General features: G+C 36.5%; 1 protein-coding gene across 1 annotated transcript in view; it reads left to right on the plus strand.

Moving 5' to 3' along the window:
• Positions 1-22,004, plus strand: part of PLA2R1 (phospholipase A2 receptor 1) — a 116,301-nt gene extending 94,297 nt beyond the window's left edge. Inside the window, exons 21-29 of the mRNA XM_029224783.1 lie at positions 4,938-5,055; positions 5,746-5,876; positions 6,242-6,389; positions 9,522-9,760; positions 11,335-11,503; positions 13,392-13,532; positions 15,370-15,486; positions 16,762-16,938; positions 19,663-22,004. Of these exons, the coding sequence (XP_029080616.1) occupies positions 4,938-5,055; positions 5,746-5,876; positions 6,242-6,389; positions 9,522-9,760; positions 11,335-11,503; positions 13,392-13,532; positions 15,370-15,486; positions 16,762-16,938; positions 19,663-19,877 (1,455 nt within the window). The 3' untranslated portion in view covers positions 19,878-22,004. The remainder of the gene's footprint in view (positions 1-4,937; positions 5,056-5,745; positions 5,877-6,241; positions 6,390-9,521; positions 9,761-11,334; positions 11,504-13,391; positions 13,533-15,369; positions 15,487-16,761; positions 16,939-19,662) is intronic.
• The last annotated feature ends 1,534 nt before the right edge of the window (positions 22,005-23,538 follow it).

Here is a 23,538-nt window from a genome sequence, read left to right on the forward strand (position 1 = left end):
CATTTGTATATAGTCTTTGGAAAAATGTCTATTCGACTCCTTTGCCCACTTTTTTATTTGGGTTGTCTTTTTGTTATTGAATTGTAGGAGCTCTTTATATAAAACGCTTATCAGATATATGTTTTGTAGGTATTTTCTCTCATTCTTTAGGTTGTCTTTTTACTTTATTGATAATGTCCTTTGGTGCACAAAAGTTTTTAATTTTAATGAAGTTCAATTTCTCTAATTTTTCTTCTGTTGCTCATGCTTTTGGTGTCATATCTAAGAATATGTTGCTAAATCCAAGTTCACAAATATTTACCTCATGTTTTCTTCTAAGAGCTTTATGGTTTTAGCTCTTATATTTAGGTTTTGATCCATTTTTAGTTAATTCTTGTATCTGACAGTTTTTCACAACTATTAAAACAAGTGCATCCCATGTATAAAAAAGAATATTTTAAGGAAATTCATGACAAGTCATACCCTTGGCATTAGAGAAATAATTCTTAGAAACTTACAATGGTTGCTTTTGGTTTACCCTTGGCCATTGTCCTTTCCTTAAACTTTCTTATCTACATAGCTTAGCTATATTCCATGTTTCCTCCTGTGTAAACATGGGGAGTATGTACACATATGGGCATGATAATAGTGATGGTGCAGCAGACCCAGGGCAAAAGAACAAGTGAATGCTTCCTTTGAAAGAATAAGAAGGGGCATGAGTAAAGCACAGACACACACATGAGAGGAGAAGGGCTTTCTGAGGCTAACTATGGAGCAGGATTAAAACACCCTCATGTAGCTCAGAGGGTCTTTTTAATTTTTATTGATAACTAGTAGCTAGATCAGTGGTTCACAGCCCTGATCAAATATTTAGAATCACCAGGTGAGCTTTCTAAAAATATCAAGGTGCAGGTGACATCCCAAAGATTCTGATTTAATTGATCTGCATGGGATCCAGGCATCAGTATTTTTTAAGAGCTCCCTTGGTTATTCTAACGTGCAGCCAATAATTGCCCAGCAATGCAACAGTTACACAACTTAGTCTTCTAATCATTCAGAGGGTTTGATTACTAAGGATAGGGTCACAGCAGGCTTCATGAGAGGGTGACCTTTTACAGAGTGAGATTTCAGGGTCCCCAAGTGTGTCTCCCCACCCACAGTGCTCTCCCCTGCATATTAATGGCTAAAATCCCACCACTGGAGTCTCATGCCTTTGCCTTAACACTTTCCATTATGTTTTTTAAGGGAAATATTTCTGAGATGGCCTCATCTGTCACCTACACTTTGGGATAAGTGGGTTTATCAGATCATTAGAAAAGGTGGGAATAGGAGGGTTAATAGTTGAGAGGAGTGGAAAGCCCAGTGGGCATAGTTCTGACTAACAAAAAAAAGCTACAGAAGGAGAACTGGGAGATAGCAACGACAGACATTACTCACTTCAGAATTATGAATAAGCGTCACTGTATTATGTTCCACTAAACTTTGCTTCTTGTTTGTCAGCTTCCTAGGACAAATTTTCATTGGTTATTTCTAAGAAAAAAATACCACTTGGTTGACTCTTCACCTTTAAGAGTTTCAAAACTGAGATACCAGAAGTTAAGTGTCTTTTATCATTTCTCATAAATTATTTTCCCCATGTTTGATGATGTAAAAGAGGTTTGACCAGGGATTACCCCAGGAAGAGTGAGTCATCTAAGATACTTGTCACAGCAGAGTTGTATGTAAGAGGAAGAAATTCTCTGTGTATATTAGATTAACTCTTGTGCTTCTACTTATACATTTTTATTCAGGGACCTGGATTTAGTGCTGATGGCTGCTTTGCACCATCTAATTTTGGATTAGCCAATATTTGGTTTCATGCACGACACAGTTTTTCCTTAAAAAAAAAAAAACTCTCTCCTCTTTTAAATTATTCAAATTCTTAGCACCTTATTCATTCATTGCATTTAAATATGCTGGATATTGGCAACTCAATGGTGAGGAAAACAAATATAATCCCTTCTCTTTGGGAGCTTACAGACTAGAGGGGGAGAAAACATTAGCAAATTATGAAAATAACTCTAGTTTACAACTGTGACACAAGCGATGGAGAGTTACACAGTTCCATAAAAGTATATAACAGGAGGACCTGACTGAGGTGGTCAGAAGGACAGGAAACATTAAAAGTAGGGGAAACTACATGTACTAAGGACCTGTGGTGAGAAGGAATGTGACATATTGAAGAAAGTAAAAGAAGCATAGAGAACTAGAATGTAGAAAGTGAGACAAAAGTAGGCAAGGGCGATTATTGTGTTAAGAGTTTCTGGTTTTTATCCTAAGAGCAATAGGAAACCCTGAAGGGTTTTAACTAAAGAGGGATATGATCATCAGGGTTGAGTTTTGAAAAGAAAGAATCATTCAGGCTGCAGTACCAAAGATAGACTGGAGGAAGGTGAGGTTGAGGAAAGTAAGAGCAGTTAGAAAGATATTGCAATAGTCCAAGCAAGAGATAAGTCCTTTGGGCTAAGATGATGGTGGCAGAGACTGTGGGGTGGTGGGAATAGGGAGAGTGGTGAAGGTCTCAGAAATGAGACGTCCAAATGGTAGGACCGAAGGGGTGATGAAGGTGACTGAAGGGTGAGAAGACGCTCAGGTTTCAGATTTAGGTAAATGCATGACTGACTACGCCATTCAATGTCAGTAAGAACACTGAAAAAGGACCAAATTTGGGAGGAAGATCATGAATTCCATTTTCAAGTATTGAACTGGAAATGACTTTGAGACAAAAGAGTTTTATATTCAAAACTCTTTTGGAATACAGTAAGGTATCCTTAATTCACAGTAATATCAGAGATGCATTAAACTTGATCACATTTTGCAAATCAGTAATAAACAATTTAAAATTGAGGGTGTTGTACTCCATCTTGCTACTTTGCTTTAATTATGGACACAATTTCAAAGTGTGTTAGTAAACATGTTATATTTTTAGAAACAATGAAGTTGTGGCAATGGGGGTCTACACTCCCATACTCAAGCTGGTAAATCCTGGCTGAGGCAAACAGGGTGGGGGGTGGGGGCTGGGTGGGAAGCGGGGGTATGTGTGTGTGTTTTCTGGAGAGATTTATTGAGCTAAATGAAACAGTGAGGTTCACTGGTATTTATGAATGGTTCATTAGTGCAACTATCTGAACACAAGGTGAATTCGCATTAAATGATAAGACTTCCTAATAATTAGTATGCGCCACTCTTTGGAATTTGTAATTAGAGGAAAGAGGCAGAATGAAAGGAAATTGATAAAAGGGTAGTTGTTATAAAATTAAAACCCTTTAAAGCCAATTCCATTTCTTTGTGAAGCAAATAAGGTAAAGGGGATCAGAAGAAGAGAAAATGTACTTCCTCTCTTAGTTGGCAACTCAAATTCAGGCTAGATCAGAGTTTCTGGTTTTTATCCTAAGAACAGTGGAAAATCCCTGAAGGGTGACACGTTCGGAATTGGGTTCTGAAAAGAATTACCTGAGCAGTATTGACATTAGGGGCTGGATAATTCCTTGTTGTGAGGGACTGACCGGTGCATTATAGAATGTTTAGCAGCATCCCTGGTCTCAATTCACTAGCTGTCAATAGCAGTCACCACCCCCTCCCCCCTTGAACTGTGACAACCAAAATGTCTCTAGACATTATGAAGATATCACCTGAGGAGCAAAGTGGCCTTGTTTGAGAACCACTGGACTAAATCTAGAATCCTGAGAACGTCATTTGACAATCATTTCAGGGTCTATTGGCTTTTACTTTGTTGCATAAATATTTACTGAGGACATTGTTTGTTTTGCTGTTCAAAGAGGAGCAACACTTAGTCCCTCTGCTTTGTAAGGAGTCTATGACAGTAGGGAAGGGATGGGGGACTGATAAACTTAGAAATTAAAGAAGGATGCAGAAGGATGCACTCTCACGTGGCATGGAGGTTGCCACATTAGCCTAGAATAATCTTGTAGCTGGGATTTTCTCAGTGGCAGACCTCAAGATCACACCTATCAATGACCAGGGTTGGCTATGTTCATTAATGAGAGAATAATCCACATGGAATATTTTTGGCATAAAGTCTCTCCTGACTTTTCTGGAACTTTGCCTGATCTGTTACAGCCTTTCTCTTCTATCTTTCCCTCTCCCCTGACTCCATATAGCCCAACTAACATGATTAAATTTCACTGAGCTTGGTGAGGGGGTGATTTTCTTCAACTTGCCTGATCTGCCTAGCAGTTACCATTCCATATTTCTCATCCCATAATAAGTAACCCCTGCCACGCCACAGACATGATTCTCTCTCGAGTGAAAATCAACTCTCACTGCCAAACCCCACAGCCTTCTTTCTGAGTTCCTTTTGACCTTGTTGGCACCCCTCCCCTTTGTTTCTCCTTCCTAGGTTTCCTTGGTCCTCCCTTGCTTTTCTTCCCATTGGGCTCATTTTTTTCTTTTCTGGTTCTTCCTCATTGACTTTTGGATCACATGGCTGACTCCAAGTATTTAGTGAATTTAAATACCTGATGTGGTTTGATTCCTCAATATTCCTCTCTCACTTAAAGTGAGGAACCGTATTTGTAAATAAATGGAACAAATCTATTAACTGCCACCGAAAGAAATATTTTCAAGATTAAATCCTCCACTGTAAACTCTGCAGTCAGGCTGGCTCCTTTTTAGAAGGAATGCTATTTTTCCTTGAGCTGAAGACATCGTTCTGACATCCTGCATCCTCTGTTCCCGCCTGATGCAAATGTACAAAAGGCACTGACTCACCCTGAAAGCTGGTCCTCTTTGTTTTTCTTTCACACCTCTGGAGCAGCTGGGGGGAGGAAAAAAAAAAGAGTCATTTCTGTGCAAGAAAATTATAAAAAATTTTCAAAGCTGGTCCTCAGTATCTTTAGGAAACTTTTAATTCATTTAGGAAAATATGGAAATGAATGCTTTTTTGGACATTTTTATAGTGCCTTTTGATGAAAATCCCCAAGGACCCAAGCGATTGGAAGAACTGGACATCTGCTCAAGATTTTTGTGTTGAAGAAGGGGGGACACTTGTCGCCATTGAAAATGAGGTGGAACAAGGTAGAGTACTCAATGTTCAATCAGGCAAAAATCACCATTTTTATTCAAGCGTCTGTTAAAATATTCCTCCAAAATACTAACATTTCCAAATCAACATTTTAAGTATTATATTGCTGGTGACACGTACGTTTTCAGTTTGACCTATAAGGTTTATATCATGACATCTGTAAAAGTTAGTACACTCCATTGTTTACAAACTGCTGATTTTGGGGAGTCTTTTGTCTCACCAGGCGTAGTGGAAAGAATAAGGATATATTTATGATCGGCATTTCAAAATGGCTAAAATAATCTGAGGTATAATCTATTATAATTGCATGGTATAATTTTTTAGATCCCTTTAGAGTTACCTACACACTTTCATTTGCTATTTAGGCAATAATCGTGTACTTTAGTTAAGTATAATGGATAAACCCTCTTTTGTTTAGAAAGGCATTGAATGAACACTGGAAATTGTTTTACTAATGATATGATGAAATCCCAGGCTTAGCCAGCTAATTGCTGTCAATTTAAACTGAACAAAAGTGACAGAGACGGCATCATCTTAATAAGGACAAAGTAACAAATTCCTACCGTTGATTCGTAATTAAGTTTTGCTATCATTTAAATAAAATCATAGCTATAAACAGAATTTGATGATTACCCAAATGGTTTATATGGTATTAAATTTGATAATGTATTCTTATTTTTCAGCTTTCATTACTATGAATCTTTTTGGCCATACCACTAATGTGTGGATAGGGTTACAAAATGATGATTATGAAAAATGGCTAAATGGAAGGCCCGTGTCATATTCTAATTGGTCCCCATTTGATATAGTAAATGTAAGTTTTAAGATTTATTTTTTAGAAATCATTTTAGCAAGAGATCCTATTTGAGACTTGTTTACTGAAGTTTTTCTTTTTTTTACTTCCTATATTTTGTAGGCATAAATTTTTATTAGTTGGTTAATAAATTTTTAATAATGTAATTTCATATAATTGTCATGTGTTCCATGAATATAATTTCTTTACTCATCACAATAATTATTTATTTTGTGGGTTATGAACTGATTTGTGAACAGGTTTATTAAATGCAAATAAAGGAATAATAGTGTTTGAGTTTTTAAAATTATGTCCTTAATAAAAATATCAATGTTATAATAACATTATATGTTACCATTTTTAAAAAAACATGTATTCTTTTGAAGATTCCAAGTCATAACACCACCGAAGTTCAAAAACGCATTCCTCTCTGTGCCTTGCTGTCAAATAATCCTAATTTTCATTTCACTGGAAAATGGTATTTTGAAGACTGTAGAGAAGAAGGCTATGGGTTTGTTTGTGAAAAAATGCAGGGTAAGAAATATTTGTTTTTTTATTCCTTTCATTTCCATGGCCCACTCTTCTCTTCCACATTTGTTTTACACACTGTATAAATGATAGTTTCATAGCTAAGTGCCAGCACTTATTTTTTAAGTCACTTAATCTCCACTACCTCAGGGTTGTGCCCCCTAGTGGGGTTCTAAGGACTCCAGAGACCACTTGAGTGATGACCAAGTTTATGCATCCATCTTGGTCATATTAAAAGGCTTTACTGCTTGTTCTAGGATTATGTGTCTGTTCAGATATTTTTAAAAAGACACTGAAAATATGTTGGAAGAGAGTCAAGGAAATAAACCAACTCAATACTTACTCCTTTCTTGGAACCCTAAAATGGTCTCTGTGGCTAAATATGGCAAACAGCACGTTTCTAGATATCAGAACCCCCAATGACTTCTGGTATGAAATACCAAAGCTATAGTATTACAGGTAGCCAGTGGGGGATGAACAATGTGAATGCACTGTAAGTGACCTTGAGTAACAAAAATAAAAAGAATAACAACAATAGCTCACATCTCATGCTTTTACTGAGTCCCAGGCTTCCCTAGAAGGCCATAATTTGTGTCTGGAGCTGTGTGGAATTCTAGGCAGCCTAGGATACATATGCTTACTTGGAATATGAATTATACCTCTCAGTGTTGCAAACATCTGAACTCTTTGATGATACTAAGTATCAACCCATCCTCAGAAAAGCAGTTCCAGAGAAATCCTCTTTCCTAGTTCACAGTTATCACTTTAGCACGGTAGTGGTCAGGAAATGAAAGATACCAGATCAGCTATAGCAAGAGTATTATGAGAAGAGCAGAGTCTCGTCAGAAAAGAAATAATATCAATACGTCATTACTTGTACACTTACGATACGCCTGGCACTGTGCCTTGCTTTTTATAAGTATTGTGCCATAAAGTCCTCCCGACACTTCTATGAAGTAAGTAAAAGTCTCCACATTTTACAGATGAGGAAATTGAGGCTTAGGAAAAATAAGTAACATACTCAAGTTCTCTCAAATACAATGATTCTATTCCAGGACCTTGATGTCGCTCTCTTCTTGAAATGTACTCTCTGACCACTTTCTCTCTTTGATATTTTTGGGACTAATAATGTTTATGTTCTTTTGGAGACAGTATAGAGCAGTGGTGGTGGAGTTCAAATCCCACCTGGGTTCCTATTCCACCTCTATAAATAAACTGTCAGTCAAGTTTATTATCTTCTCTGAACCTTGATTTCTGCATCTGTAAAATGGAATAATAACTATCTCACAGACTCTACATATATACAATGCTTAGCAAGTTCCTAGCACGTGTTTAACAAACAATTGTTGCTTTTGTTATTATTGTTTCTATTATATTATTATTCAACTACACAAGTTCTTGTAGTCTACAGTGAATATCCAAATTCTGACTCCTCTTCTTTGTGTGCCATGTGAGTATGTGTTTACATTGGGTTTCGAACCTAAAGTCTTTGATCTGCCTGAAAGAATAAAGATATCTGAATAAAAAGAGAGATAAGGGCAAAGTCAAGACCCCCAATTTTGAACTTGGTTTCAGGTGGATCTTTCTCAGGGCAGCAGATGGCAAAATCATAGTGCTCAAAATCACTTATGTTTTGAAACTTGATGAAACCAATAACATAGGGAGAAACTCATATATGTGAAAATACAGGGGCATGACTTAGTGGGGAAAACCAGTTAAACTGGTATTTGGGTCACACATACAAAGAATTTCAGTTACTTTAATTTTAAAAATTGTTATCATTTTTAAATGGCTACTTTGGTATTATGTTGCTTTGTATAAATAACATTGGTACATCAGATGGCAAATAGACTTCTACAAAGAAAAAGAGATGATGAAAGTGTGGTCCATCAAAATTTAATTGGTGAATAGATTAATTTTACTTTGGTTTTACAATATGTACTACTGCTATACTGAGGTAACAGTTTCAGGAAAAGTCAAAGCCTCACCCTGCCATTTTTATTTGGGAGAGTGTGACAAGAAGAGGAGAGGAGAGCAAGAAGCAGCATTTATTGAGTGCCTGCTGTGTTCCACGTCCTATAGTAGGTGCTCTTTGTGCATATCTCCTTGAATTTTACCCACACGCCTCTAACGAAGGCCTTAGTAATCTCTTACAGACCAGAAATTTAAAGTTTAGAGAGATTAACTAATTTGGCCATTTAGGGTCAGGACTGCGATTGAGTCCCAGGTCTTCGGACCTACCAACATGCTCCTTTTCAACCCCAAACGTGGATAAAAACCAGTATACAGAGAGAAATCCCAGCCACCTTGGATCAAACAGTTGAGAAATGCTTACCTTTTTTGTGTGTTTTAGGATGCCTAAACTCGGCCTAAAGATAGTACAGAACAAAAAGGCAAATGCACATAGTAAAGAGGAAACATCTATATGTAACACATGAGCTTGGTTCTCACTTGATCACAGCCACTCATTTATACAAAGCACCAATGATCATGTGTGGGAAAACCTTGTCTTTTAATTTATAAATCTTGACTCTGATAGGTGACATATTAATAGTAATGGTTTCTAAGAACTGTGTGTATTTCTAAGCATTAACTTATTTTTTAACTTCTCTTTAGAAATTATACATGTTAGCATTAAACATGATAGCAACTATCATACAGTCCCAAAAGTTTAATAAAGTATTATATTTGAGAATATGCACTTGTAAATTGTGTTTGCAAAGCAGTGTTTGACTACGTTATATATGTTAATATTCTCTCAGTAAGTATTAAGTTCTGCCAGCAGCATGTGTTAGGCTGAGTGTACCTAGTAGAAGTAAGCTTGCCTAAGGAGACCCTATCAGTTCCACCAAAAAGTGGTCAGTTTGACAAGGGATTGTCAAAACTGGGAAATCTAGAAATGATTCAATATATGTTTATATATATATTTAAAACTCATTCATTAAATTTCCTAAGTGTTTTCATTCTTTAGTATCCCCTATGCTTACAGGTATTGTCTTCATTTTGAAATAGTCAATTCTGGGAAGAAAAACTCTGATGTTAACGACAGCACGGATCATTGTACAGGGATCCATGCTAAGCTTTGCCTCCCCCTTCCCATCCAGGTTCTACAAATAATTTTTGTTGTTCTTTTTCTAGATACTTCTGGACACAGTATAAATACATCTGATATGTACCCAATCCCCAATACCTTAGAATATGGAAACAGAACTTACAAAATAATTAATGAAAATATGACTTGGTATACAGCACTAAAAACCTGCCTGATGCACGGAGCAGAACTGGTCAGCATTACAGACCAGTACCACCAGTCTTTCCTCACTGTTATCCTCAACCGGCTAGGACATGCCCACTGGATTGGACTGTTCACTGAAGATGTAGGTGTCCTAAAATCCCTTGGACAATCCTTGCATAATTAAGTTTCATATCTACCTCCTTAGTGATATAGCCACTGAAATTAGCACAGAAAAAAAAAAGCCATGAAATAACAGTAAATGTAACATTTAGGTAATTGGATTATACAATAACTACTGACCAACCTCATGAGCAGCATATAACTACAAAAGGTGTCCCTTTTTAGGGTAAACATCTACTTGCCTAATTTCTGGAAATTCATGCCCTTCAAAGTTTCTCTGAAGATGTCTGAAAAATTTCAGGATACTGACTTATATGTGCACTGGAATACATACTGAACTCAAGCACCTGCGTTTGGGTAATATGTTGCCTTTAAAGAATCCCCAAGAAAAATGAATCATGCTTCCTGCACAGAAATTCGGTTATTAATTAATTCAGTACCCCTTGGAATTTAACATGTGCGTTATTTTCCTCCTCTAGGGAAATGGTTTGGAAAGTAATATTTTTAAATTTTTTAAAATACAAGTATTACACACTCAAATAGCGAAAAGTAAATCTATTCTATCCTGACCTCTAGTTCTACTCCTCAAAGTTAATCACTGTTAACAGTTTCTTGTGTGTCATTTAGAAAGTTTCTGTGTATGCATATATATACACATGTAATGGATTAGTATGTATATTTTTTTAAAATATAAATGAGCTCATACTATATATACTGTCCTTAAGCTTGCTTTTAATTTAATATACGTTGTTCAGCTTTCTATGTCAGCTCATAAAAATCTAATACATTCTTTGAGACAGCAGCATATATGGATATACCACAATTTATTAAATCATTCTCATGTGAATGGACATTTGGGTTCTTCCCAGTTTTCACAATTCCAAACAATGCACAACAAATATCCTTGTACAAGTAGGATAAATCCCCAGGAATGAAGTTGCTAAATACCCTTTATAAATTTTAACAAGGGATGGTGCCATATTGCCCTCTAAAATTTTGTGCCAATTTACATGCTAACAACAGTGTATGATAGCACCTAGTTTTTTCACATCCTTGCCAACACTGGGTACGTCAAAATTTTAATCCTTGCCAGTAGGATAGGTGAAAGGATGGCATTTCATGGCTGTTTATTGTATTTTTGTATTACAGAATTTTTAACTTTATGTAGTCAATTTTGCTTTATGGCCTCTGGATTTTTTTATCAGACTCGGAAAGATTTTTCCCATGTCAAGAGTATAAAATATTTAGCCAAGTTTTCTTTAGCACTTTTATGTTTTCAATTATATGTATGAATCTTTGATCAATCTTAAATTTATTTTGGTGTAAAGAACAAGATATTGATTCAACTTCACTCTGATTGCTTACCAGGAAATTATGGTGAGGGAACCAAGGATTCCCAAAAACTAAAGAAGATGTTGCTTATGGCAGATAGTCCTTTTTGTCAGGCCATTTCCACAAGCTGTCCTAGACTTCCTGAAATATAAGTCTAGATGTGGAAATATAAATCCATGCATGAAGTGAGAGCTGCTCAGACAGCATTGGGTGATGTTGCCAGCATTCATGGCAAGGAAATGATGGCTCAGTTTCCCTCCACAGAATGGTCTTAATTTTGACTGGTCAGATGGCACCAAGTCCTCCTTCACTTTTTGGAAAGATGATGAGTCATCCTTCCTGGGTGACTGTGTTTTCGCTGACACCAGTGGACACTGGAGTAGCACAGCCTGTGAGTCATATCTGCAAGGAGCCATTTGTCATGTTCCCACAGGTAGGTTCAATTCTATTCAACTCAAGAAATACATACTGTGAACCTACTGTATGCAAGGCACTGTGCTAAGCAAGAGCTGTGAGGGAAAGTAGTATGAAGTATCTGCCCTCAAGAAGCATTCGGTCTGGTAGGTGATGTACAAATAAGTGTTACATGAGGCAGGGCTACCAAATGATATAAGAGCCATAGCAAGTGCTGTGGGGGGTTAGCAAGAAAATGGACACATCAGATCCACTCGGGGAAAAGCAAAACGCCTTCTTGAAGGACAGGACTGTGGAGATTGGTCTTGAAGAATGGGTGTGATCAGGAAATGATGGGACATGGAGAGGCATTCTGAGCAGAAAAGCTTGGGCAGACATGGGAGGAAGAAAGGACTGGGCATGTAGCTGAGCAAAGCTGGTGTTGAGATTTTCCTGCATGGCAGGATTTTGGTAAGACAGAGGTAGGAAATCAGGTTAGAAACATAGGTTAGGAGCATGTGTGGAGGACCTTGAATACCACTGAAGATTTATGTTTAAGTCAAAGATTAATAGGATTCTAGAGCATCATCATCACCATTATGGTAATAATATTTGTATTTATATTATATGTGTATATATAAAACATGACAGTAATGATAATAGTATCTCATTACACTGAATGTTCACCTCGCCCAACCAGATGAACATTATTTTAAAGATGAAACTTAAACTCAGAACATTAAATAGCTTCCTGACGATCTCACAGATGTCTGTCAACAGCACCAGGAGCAGAAGCCAAGTTTCCTTGATCTCTGATATCATGTTTATCCCATTAAATCAGGTCCCCTTTCCTTTGATTGCTATGGTGTACAAAAAGAAATTTCCTTAACACTAACTGGTTTCTTTTTAAATCTCTCATTTAGTAAGTGTGCACGTATTTACTTACTCTCTGGATACCATAAGTCAAATAGCACACATATTATGTAAGTTCAGCTCAAAACAATTCAGGACAAAAATATAAATGATAGCCATATGTATTGGGAAAGCTAATTCTCCTTCTAAAACACCATGAAGTTATCCTTCTTTTTTTAATAACGCTACATTTATTGAGTGCTTAAGTGACAGGCACTAGCTCACCTAACTTCTTAAGTTGTAAGAAAGATGTTATTGTTAGCTCTCTTTTACGTGTGTGGGAGTGTGCGGAAGATAGGTAACATACCCACAGCCATGCACCTAGGATCTCAGTGTGGGTGTGTCTGACTCTCATGCTTGCCCTCTGAAACAAAGACTTCCCCCAATTCCCCTTAGCTATGTGTTGTGTTATGTTATGTCATGATATATTATGATATGTTGTTATGATATGATTTGTTATGTTATGCTATGTTGTGTTATGTCATGTCATGATATATGTTATGTTATGATATGTTATACTATGTTATGATATATTATGTTATACTAATGTTATGTTATGTTATGATATGTTACTTTATTGAATGCTTTATTTTCTCTAAGTTGACTAGCAGGTAAGGATTTACTAAATCTTCAGCACTGAATGGAACACATTCTGTACATTTGGAAGTGTCTTTTACCAACTTCATTCAGCTGCCAGTATTTCTCTGAATCACATCCCCCAGTTTTTCCAACCTTTAGGACACTAACTGTAAATATTAAAGATAACACCCAAACTAAGCCTATGAAGCTATGCATTAATATACCCTGTTATGTGTAGGAAAAGATTACTTCTGCCAGACATGCTATAAGCCATTCCAGTTTTGTAATCATTTACATTAAACCCACTCTTTCAGAGTATTATCATGAAAATCTCATTACATATATTTATCTTGGTCTTTCATAGAATGTAATGCAATGTTTATCTCAATAAGTGAACCCAGTCACCACCCTGAAATCATAACTCATTTTGTTTATAGAAACAAGACCATTTGGATACCCAGAGTTGTGCTCAGAAACATCTATTCCCTGGATAAAATTCAAAAGTAATTGCTACAGTTTTTCTACCGTCTTAGACAGTACGAGTTTTGACGCTGCTCATGAATTTTGTAAAAAGGAAGGTAATTCTTTTGTTGTGGTAAAATGCTTTCAATGTGTTCCTTCTTGACATTTCAGTAAACAATGTAGTTTTCTTCATTTGTCTGATTATTTAGTGATTTTAGAGGCAACAAAAACAATTGAAAAAGTAAATATTATTGAATTTGCTTGTTTGGGGGATGGCTAAAATGTTCAATGTCCAGTATACAATTAAAAACCCAAGACAATATCTCAGGATACTGCACTTTCCCAAAAAAGTGTTCCCTTTGAATGAATTTGAATTATGAATCTTTAATGTTCCTGAAAATTAATATTCTATTCTTTAAGTACAAGCTTGTATCTTTTAATAAATGTCATACTACTTTTAAAATTCTAATCAAAAATTACTTATTAACAATGGAAACTTTCACTTTTCAAAGCCTGAGCTTTTTAATTTTTTTATTGAAGTATAGTTGATTTACAATGTGTTAGCTTCTGGTGTACAGCAAAGTGATTCAGATATGGATAGATAGTTAGATATATATTCTTTTTCAGATTCTTTTCCATTATAGGATATTATAAGATATTGAATATAGTTCCCTGTGCAACACAGAAGGACCTTGCTGTTTATCTATTTTATACATAGTAGTATATATCTGTTAATCCCAAGCTCCTATCTTATGCCTCCCCCAACTTTCCCCTTTGGTAACCATAAGTTTGTTTTCTATGTCTGTGAATCTGTTTCTGTTTTGTAAATAAGTTCATTTGTTTCATTTTTTTAGATTCCACATATAAGTGATATCATATGATATTTGTCTTTCTCTGTCTGCCTTACTTCACTCAGTATGATAATCTCTAGGTCCATCCATGTTGCTGCAAATGGCATTATTTCATTCTTCTTTATGGCCAATATTCTATTGTGTATATATACCATATCTTCTTTATCCATTCATCTGTCAATGGACACTTTAGGTTGCTTCCATGTCTTGGCTATTGTAAATAGTGCTGCTATGAACGTTGGGGTGCCTGTATCTTTTCAAATTAAGAGTTTTCACCTTTTCTGGATATATGTCCAGGAATGGAATTGCAGGATCATATGGTAACTCTAGTTTTCATTTTTTAAGGAACCTCCATACTGTTCTCCATAGTGGCTGCACAAATTCACATTCCCACCAACAGTGTAGGAGAGTTCCCTTTTTTCCACACCCTCTCCAGCATTTACTATTTGTAGACTTTTTGATGATGGCAATTCTGACTGGATAGCATCTCGATATTATTGAGATGATATCTCAGTATAATTTTGATTTGCATTTCTCTAATAATTAGCAATGTTGAGCATCTTTTCATGTGCCTGTTGGTCAGCTGTATGTCTTCTTCGGAGAAATGTCTAATTAGGTCTCCCGTCTATTTTTTGACTGGGTTGTGTTTTTTTTGATATTGAGCTCTATGAGCTGTTTGTATATTTTGGAAACCAAGCCCTTGCTGGTCACACTGTTTCCAAATATTTTCTCCCATTCCATAGGTTGTCTTTTTGTTTTGTTTATGCAAAATTTATAAGTTTAATTAGGTCTCATTTGTTTACTTTTGCTTTTATCTCTTTTGCTTTGGGAGACTGACCTAAGAAGACATTGCTATGATTTATGTCGGAGAATATTTTGCCTACATTCTCTTCTAGGAGTTTTATGGTGTCATGTCTTATATTAAATCTTTAAACCATTTTGAGTTTATTTTTGTGTATGGTGTGTGAAGGAGTGTTCTAACTTCATTGATTTACATGCATCAAAGCCTGAGCTTTATGAATTATGGTAAGAAGACATTATTTTAATTGTATTTACATGTAAACACAAATAGTTATTCATTTGCTGTTTGTCTCTTTTATAGGATCTAATCTTTTAACAATCAAAGATGAAGCTGAAAATTCATTTCTCCTAGACCAGCTTTTAGCTTTCAGTTCTTCTGTCAAGATGGTTTGGCTGAATGCTCAGTTTGATGGTGACAGTAAGTGACTGGGTAGAGAAGAGGAGAGGGCATAAATAAATACACAATGGTCAAGGTTGATGGAAATGGCATCTGCAAACCAGAAAACTTTCCTTGGATACATTGCTGTTTAAAAAAATATCATAAATCCTAAAGCCATTTCTTCCAAAGACATCATTGCTAACCCCTTTTTATACCTTCTTGCCCTTTGAAATAATCCCAGAAGACCAAAAATGAAAACAAACAAGTTTATCTTATACTTAATCTTGCATTATGAAGATGCTTGGCTGGAACTTTGTGTTCACAGACTTAGTCATAGACACCAAACCATATTTACTTGAAAATACCCCAGGTTTCTAAATGTTATAAGAGCACAACAGAGTTATGGAAATATTTCAGTGATAAATAGTGCTAGTAGAACTGTTATTTGCTACTCATAAAAACCAGAGTTTGTAATCAGATGAGAGCATGCTATTCTTTTCTTTATGTAACTGACGGTTGTTGAAAGTACTTGTAAAGAAAATTACTTTGAGTGGTATAGAGAACTTGTTACAGTGGTGTACCAAGGTAGAGGATGGGTCCATGCTGGCAAGGAAGAGTATTTCAATCACCGACATTGCTTAAAACTTCTAGCACAGGGTGATAATAAAAAGCTGACTGACTTATGCTTAGTTTTGTTTGTTTTAAATCCTTATCACCTACGCATGGATGGATTCTACCACTGCCCCCACCCCTTGGTATACCACTGGCTTGCTTTTTAAAGAAGCTCATTGTACTCTGTGCTCATAAAGGACTGTTTGCAACTACTTGATTTCTAAGATATTCAATATACTGAAGTAATGAAGTTTTTTTCTTTAAGCTTTTAAGTTCAAACTACAAATTTTGTTATTCTATCTATAAATCTAATAAATTTTAAGGGGCACTTTACAACAAAAAAGAAGCTCACTGTAAAATTCTTTTAGAAAGTGATCTACTTTGTAATGATATAGCTGTTAGGACTTTAAATGATTTCTTTAAATTGTTTGTAATGATAGGGAATATTTCAAATTCAAACTGTTACATTAAGAAACATCATATCTTGAATGAACTAAATTAGAACAATATATCTAAAATAAAGAGAGTTGTTCACAAGGCAATTTCACTTATACCTACCTTTTAATGTTGAGTTCATGATTGTTGAATGCATCAGATAAGAAGAGAGTCTCATTAAATTTAGGGGCTGCTTTTTAAGGTTCATTCCAGACTTAGTATGTTTGATAACCATGCCCATAATTCATGTTAGCATTTTTTCCACAGATGAAACCATAAAGTGGTTTGATGGAACTCTCGCAGACCAGTCAAACTGGGGTATTAGGAAGCCAGAGATGGACCACGTCAAACCCCATCTGTGTGTTGCCCTGAGGATTCCCGAAGGAGTGTGGCAGTTATCCTCATGTCAAGACAAAAAAGGATTTATATGTAAAATGGAAGCAGGTGGGTAAAGTTAGAAAGTAAATCTTCATTTTGCTTCTACCTTGACTAAAGTTGACCCACCTCCTTAGCACTTAAAGCTTTTAAAATCTAAGTATTCAGTGAGTATTCAGATAGATTCTAACATTATCGTCTTGTTTTACATCAAACAAGTCGGAGAACATTTCAGCTCCTTCCTCTGATATGAAGAAAAAAAATCATTATAAATCAAATCAAAGACTATGACTTTCTTGTGTCACCCTAGCTGTTAACTTAATGGGCAAAAAAAGAAGTTCACCTCAAGCAAATAGAGCTGGGAATGTAAACCAGCAACCCTCATTCTGGCAGCTGCTACTCAGAATTTTAAGCTCCATCTTTGGTCCCAGGAAATATAATTCAGGTCTAGGTATCCTTGTTGTGGATAAGTAGATGCGATTCTCTACTGCAGGCCACAATATATTATAAAAGTCATATAACTTGATCTTGAGCTACATACTTAGGTTGTGGTGATTATAAATAATTTTAGAAATGTAAGCCAGAAAATTCTAGTCCATTGCAAATAATAGAGCTTTCTAAGAGAAGACATTAACAAGGATCATTAACAGTGGGAAGGTGTTTATAGTAATCACAACAGTTTCTAGATGCAGGTATTAACAAAGAAGGAGGGATTGATATGGCCTGGGCTCCTGAAAACAACATCATAGAGGGGATGAGTCTTTGGAATCACAAAAGATAATGAGAATAGAGGAGGGAAGGAATATTGGATAAAAGGTCCAGAATGACTAAAGGCAGAAATTGAGAATGAGCTTAGACTGGACCACGTTAGGTGGTGTTGGGAATAAAACCGTATTACTGTAGGATCCATCCACAGAAAGTGCTGGGATAAAGAGCTGAACTCCATGGTGAAGGACGCAGGGGACACCTACATGCTCTAGAGACACCAACAGTGGAGTCACACCCATCTGATGTAAAGGGAGACGGTTGTAATTTGTGATAGAACTGGGAACAAAAAAGGGAAGGTGGAAATGGGAAAAGAGAATCATCAGGCTTTGGTGACTGATTAGATATTGGGAATTAAAGAGCAAAAACTGGTAGGTGTGGGAACCAAACTTTGAAGCTCTGAAAGTGTGGATATCAACTCTGTGTGGAAACCATGACTAACCTATTAGTGTGCCCAAGCAACCGCTAGCATTCGACTATCAAGAACAAATCAGAAACATCTCATGTCTGTTCAGGACTTTAAAGCTTCCTGTACTACATAAGACACCTCTTTTATCCTACACAGCAACTTTCCAAGGCAGTGAAGCAGATACAGTATTCCCATGTTACAGATGAGAAAAGTACTCGTCCAAACTGAGGCTACATGGAGAACCACACTCCACATTTTCTGATTCCATATGCCCCTTCTGTACCTGCCCGCTGCCTCCATCCTGAGAATGAATACTCATTCAACAGTCTTTCTTTAAAAATATCTTTACACATACACAATACTACATGTTTTCAATAATATTATGCAAAATTATACAATATTATTTTAAAATTGCAAAATCGAGGTTTTTTTTTTTTTAAAGTGTATTTTTGCTATTGGTAATGTTGACATTTCTTTTAAGAGTGAATGAGCATATGTAGTGCACTAAGGCACTTCCTCCACTCACAAATCCTTTACTGCTCTGCCTCTGGGTCATTCCCTACATATTTCTCTGGATCTTTGCTTAGAGCAAAAATAGCAGAGTTCAAACTTTGATATAGAGTCTACTTGGAAAAGATACATTCTTACAGTAGAAAATCCTCAAACAGGAACCCTCTAACTTTTTGAATGGAGGAGCTATTATTCATTTCCCAAGATTCTTGAGATCTAAAAGGTGAGAAGGTCCTGATTTTTTTAATCTTTGCCAAAAGCCAGGGAGGTTACCGTTGCTGGACCAACTCCACATCAGATCCCAACAAAACTGAGTTCCTTGCAGGCAGGGACTATATTTTACTCATATTTTTAATGCACCACAGCGGTGAAACTGGATGGGGATTCTTCAGCTTAAAAAAAAAAAGCAGTATATGTGTTTGTGAGCACTAATAATGATTATTATAAATCAGGGGTCAGCAAACTTTTCTTTAAAGGACCAAATAGTAAATATTTCAGGCTGTAGCAGCCATATGGTTTCTGTCACACTGCCTTTGTAGCACAAAAGCAGCCATAGACAATAGAAACATTATTAGTGTGGCTGAGTTCTAATAAAACGTCACTTGTAAAAACAGGTGCCCAGATTTGATCCATGGACCATTATTTGCTGAGCCCTGCTATAAGCAATGACATAACTTTGCTGATTAAAAGGAAATTTTCATCTCAGTATTTTTTGTATTTGGTTTTAGATATTCACACAGTAAAGGAGGATCCAGGAAAATGTAGGTTTAGAACAGTAGAGAAAGTTTTGATTTTTCATAGAAACAATAAAATAGGAAGTAATGGGCTTCCCTGGTGGCGCAGTGGTTGAGAGTCCGCCTGCTGACGCAGGGGACACGGGTTTGTGCCCCGGTCTGGGAGGATGCCACATGCCGCGGAGCGGCTGGGCCCGCGAGCCATGGCCGCTGAGCCTGCGCGTCCGGAGCCTGCGCTCCACAACGGGAGAGGCCACAACGGTGAGAGGCCCGCATATCGCAAAAAAAAAAAAAAAAAAAAAAAAAAAGTAACTATGTGACAGTATCTATCTTACTACTTGTCATTGAAGTTTTCTTTTTTTCATCTTCTTTCAGGACCAAGTCACAGCATTATACCCCTTGCAGTAGCAGTGACACTGATAATAATTCTGGCCATTTCCACACTTTCCTTCTGCATATACAAGCACAATAGTGGTATCTTCAGGAGACTTGCACAGTTTGGAAATCCTTACTATCCTGCAACCAACTTTAGTACAGTACATTTAGAAGAAAATATTCTCATTTCTGATCTTGAGAAGAATGACCAATAATAATGAAGTGAGAGGATGCCACGGCCATGAGAATGAGTAAAGAAGAGTACTTTCCTTTACAGACCAGATGCCGCTCTAATGTGAATCGTGTCACCATTTTAATTATTCTTAAAATGATTACTGGTTTTGAATTGTAACCAAATTAGATAGGTGTTCATTTATTCATTTCCTCGAACTGTGATCTATTCTTTAAAAGGGGAGATTTTACAATGGCTATTCTTCAGAAAACAAAAACTATTAAAAGAAACTCCCAAATGAAAACTCTCAAACCAATGTGAATAATAGTTTTTGCATTAATATGCTTCTACCAAAAATTTTTGGGAATTTTAAAACTAACCTGATATCTATTCAGACATTTGCCAATACTCATTCCATTAAAAGAGAGAGGCAGAGAAGAGCAAAACAAATTTTAAAATCCTACACTTGTATAAGAGAGGAAAAAAGAAAAGGCTTTTGAGAGGTTTCTTGTTTGTTTTTTAATTTGATCAGTTTAACAGCAGGGTTTGGAAAACACTAATTTCTAAGCTTAAAACTCACAGGTTCCGGGCTCTATACTAGTATTTAGGGTGACATTCATTTTTATTAGTTCTGACTTCTCAAACTAAAGGAGAAGAAAAATAACCTTTCTTTAAATAGTAAAAATCTTGGTTAGTAGCACAATTTCATAAGCAACCATGCAATGTGGCCTAAAATCATCAATTACTAAATGATGACAAAGTTGGATAGTTAAAAAATCTTATAGATAAGCTCAGAGGGACTTATTGTTATCCTAATACTGTTAAAATTCACAAGATTTATCAAAGACTAAAGGTATAAAATGTATATATACCACTCCTAACAACCAAAAGATATAAAATGTAACTTGAATTTAAAGGGGAAAAATGAAAGATGTGAATTACAGTTTCATTAGAACAAGACAAGTACTAAATAAATTACTCTTCAGCAGTAATCTAGATACCTTTGCTATATAAAGGAGTTTATTTGGGGAGTTCTACTGAGTAAACTAGGGTTTGGGGGAACCAACTCCATTTGCATTGGGCTAGTTCATGCAGTCAGTAAAAAATGATTAAAAGTATGATACTATCCATAAATTAAAACTCACAGATTTGATCTTCCTTCATTAATTTCTTATAAAGTAAAAGGACTTCATAATCAATGTTCAAAAGTTTACTCATTGCGTAAATGTTTACTGAGTTCCTGTTAAGAACCAAGAGCCATTCTAGAAATTGGAGGTATTGGGGCGAGCACTTATTTTTGAATGAAGGAAAACCTACAGTAAACCAGTAAAGAAATGCATAAGAAGAAAATATCAGGTGGTCATGAAAATTAAGGTTCTGTGATAGAGAGAAACTGGGGGAGTCTCCCTAGAGTGTGCATTTTAGTTATTACAGCTAGCTGCCTCAAAACTGGTGACAAGCAGTCACAAGATGGAGCTTGGGAGAAAGTATGAATAAGCTTCTAAGTGGAAAACTATCATCATTAGAAATACAATTTGAAGAACGTGTCCTAAGAATGAAGTCCTTGCAGGCTGAAACAGTTAACACAGCTTCCAAAAGCAGCTCTTTGCTACTGCTGTGCAGTTTACACACTGAGACAATCTACTTCCATAATTTTGTTTGTTTGGGGACTTTTTTTTTTTTTAAGATACTACATTATGTGACAGTTGTATATTTATGACTCAAAGGAAAAATTGGCTTGGATTAACCAGATGTTATAAAAGCTCAATTTAATAATCTGTCAAGTGAAATTAAAGTTCTGTTCTTTTTAGTGGACTTGGTAAAAACTGCTAATCAATTATCCTTCCAGTCAAGGTATATTGAAGTTGAGTAGTCAGTCACACATAAAAATTTGACAAAGTATGTCATTAGTAAAGTGGTTCTGCAGGAAAAAAAAAAACTGTATTGCTTGTCAGTGCTCTGTACTTTGATATTTAGTACTGAACCACATCCTAATGGACAGATCATGCGCTGCTTCCCATTACTGAAATTTCAGAAATAGGAATTACTGAAATACTGTTTTATTCACATACGTGCACTTTTAAAAACTTTCTTCCACAACTATTTTTAATCTGAGCTAGATTTCATGCTATACATGAAAAGAAAAAAGTAGCAGGGTCACAAACTCATTCACACGTAATTAATGTGCCCCCTCCAAAAAACAGTCAATTATTTTCTATAACTCTGAGTAATAGAAAATCTTGGATTTTTCCAATTGAAGGTATACTGGGCTCTTCCAATTCCAACAGTCTTCTTTCAGTTTAAATGTTTCTTCTATTGAAAGTTCCATTCCCTATCAAGGGTGCATTACATGGTCTCACTAGATAAACATTCAGTCTTCCGGAGTTTCCATTCCCTCCTCAAAATGGTGGTTGGATGTATGAGAACTTGTTGTGTCCTTGTGGTACTGTGGGGAGTAGGTGATAACTGACTGTGTCTGTGTTATCTGGTGTCCACTGATGGTAGCTGTCTGGCCCACACCTGGGAATTCTACTGGCGTCTCTATGAAGTCTGTATTTGGTGTAACCTGTAGTCTAGTCTCTTTGGACTGGCCCCATCCTGGCTTTCCCTGGCATTGCCTTATCCCTGGCTGTGACTCCCATTCAATTCCGTACCTGGACATTACAGTTCTTGGCAATAAGGCCATGTCACCTCTGCAGCACTATCAGTTACTCCCTTGGTCGGGGAGGCTTAATACTGGACCAAACAATCCCAAAATCTCATTGGCTTAACACAGCAAAGGTTTATTTTTCATCCACACTAACATGGGGTTGCAGGAAGACTTCAGTTATTCATTGGTCCAGGCTCCTCCTAAATAGTAGGTCCTCCATCTCCTAAGGCCTTGGTTGCCTCAGTGGGTCCCCTACCTCTGCCTGACAGAAGAAGTTAGAGATCTATCTTCGATTAATTATGTAGCTTCCATGGGCTATTGAAATACATTCTCTAAGTTAACAGTCTTTAAATTGAGAATATGTACCCTGTGGATACATAAAGACTTCCAAGGGATACAGGGGCATGGATTTTTTTTTTTTTTTTTTTTAGCGGTACGCGGGCCTCTCACTGCTGTGGCCTCTCCCGCTGCGGAGCACAGGCTCCGGACGCGCAAGCCCAGCGGCCATGGCTCACCGGCCCAGCCGCTCCGCGGCATGTGGGACCCTCCCAGAGCGGGGCACGAACCCGTGTCCCCTGCATCGGCAGGCGGACTCCCAACCACTGCACCACCAGGGAAGCCCCAATATTTTTAAGGAGCTCAGTTTCCAGACTCATTAGCCTTTATATATATTCTTTCTTAGAATTGACTTGCCTGAGATCAAGGTGTCATGCTGGTTCTTCTTTCCCACCTCTTTTTGCAGAAATGTCCTTTTCTACCTCAAAAAAAAAAAAAAAAAAGACATGTCTTTTACTCCAAATATTATGATGATGCCTTCTCTTGGTAAAATCCTCCATGGCACCAGACAAAGACAAAATTTCAAAATAATGATGTCAGTGAAACTTCTCACGTAAATTCTCACGTCTTCCTCTGTTTTCATACATTTTTCTGTTAAGGATGAAGTGGTGGATTAGAAAAGGGTTATTTTGCCCCATGTTAGGATAGTCTAAATATGCATTGTGTATGTGTATATATATATATATATATATATATATATATATATATATATATATAT

Source organism: Monodon monoceros, unplaced genomic scaffold, assembly GCF_005190385.1.
Source record: "Monodon monoceros isolate NGI ecotype Baffin Bay Population unplaced genomic scaffold, NGI_Narwhal_1 Super_Scaffold_16, whole genome shotgun sequence".
In the NCBI taxonomy this organism is placed as follows: Eukaryota; Metazoa; Chordata; class Mammalia; order Artiodactyla; family Monodontidae; genus Monodon; species Monodon monoceros.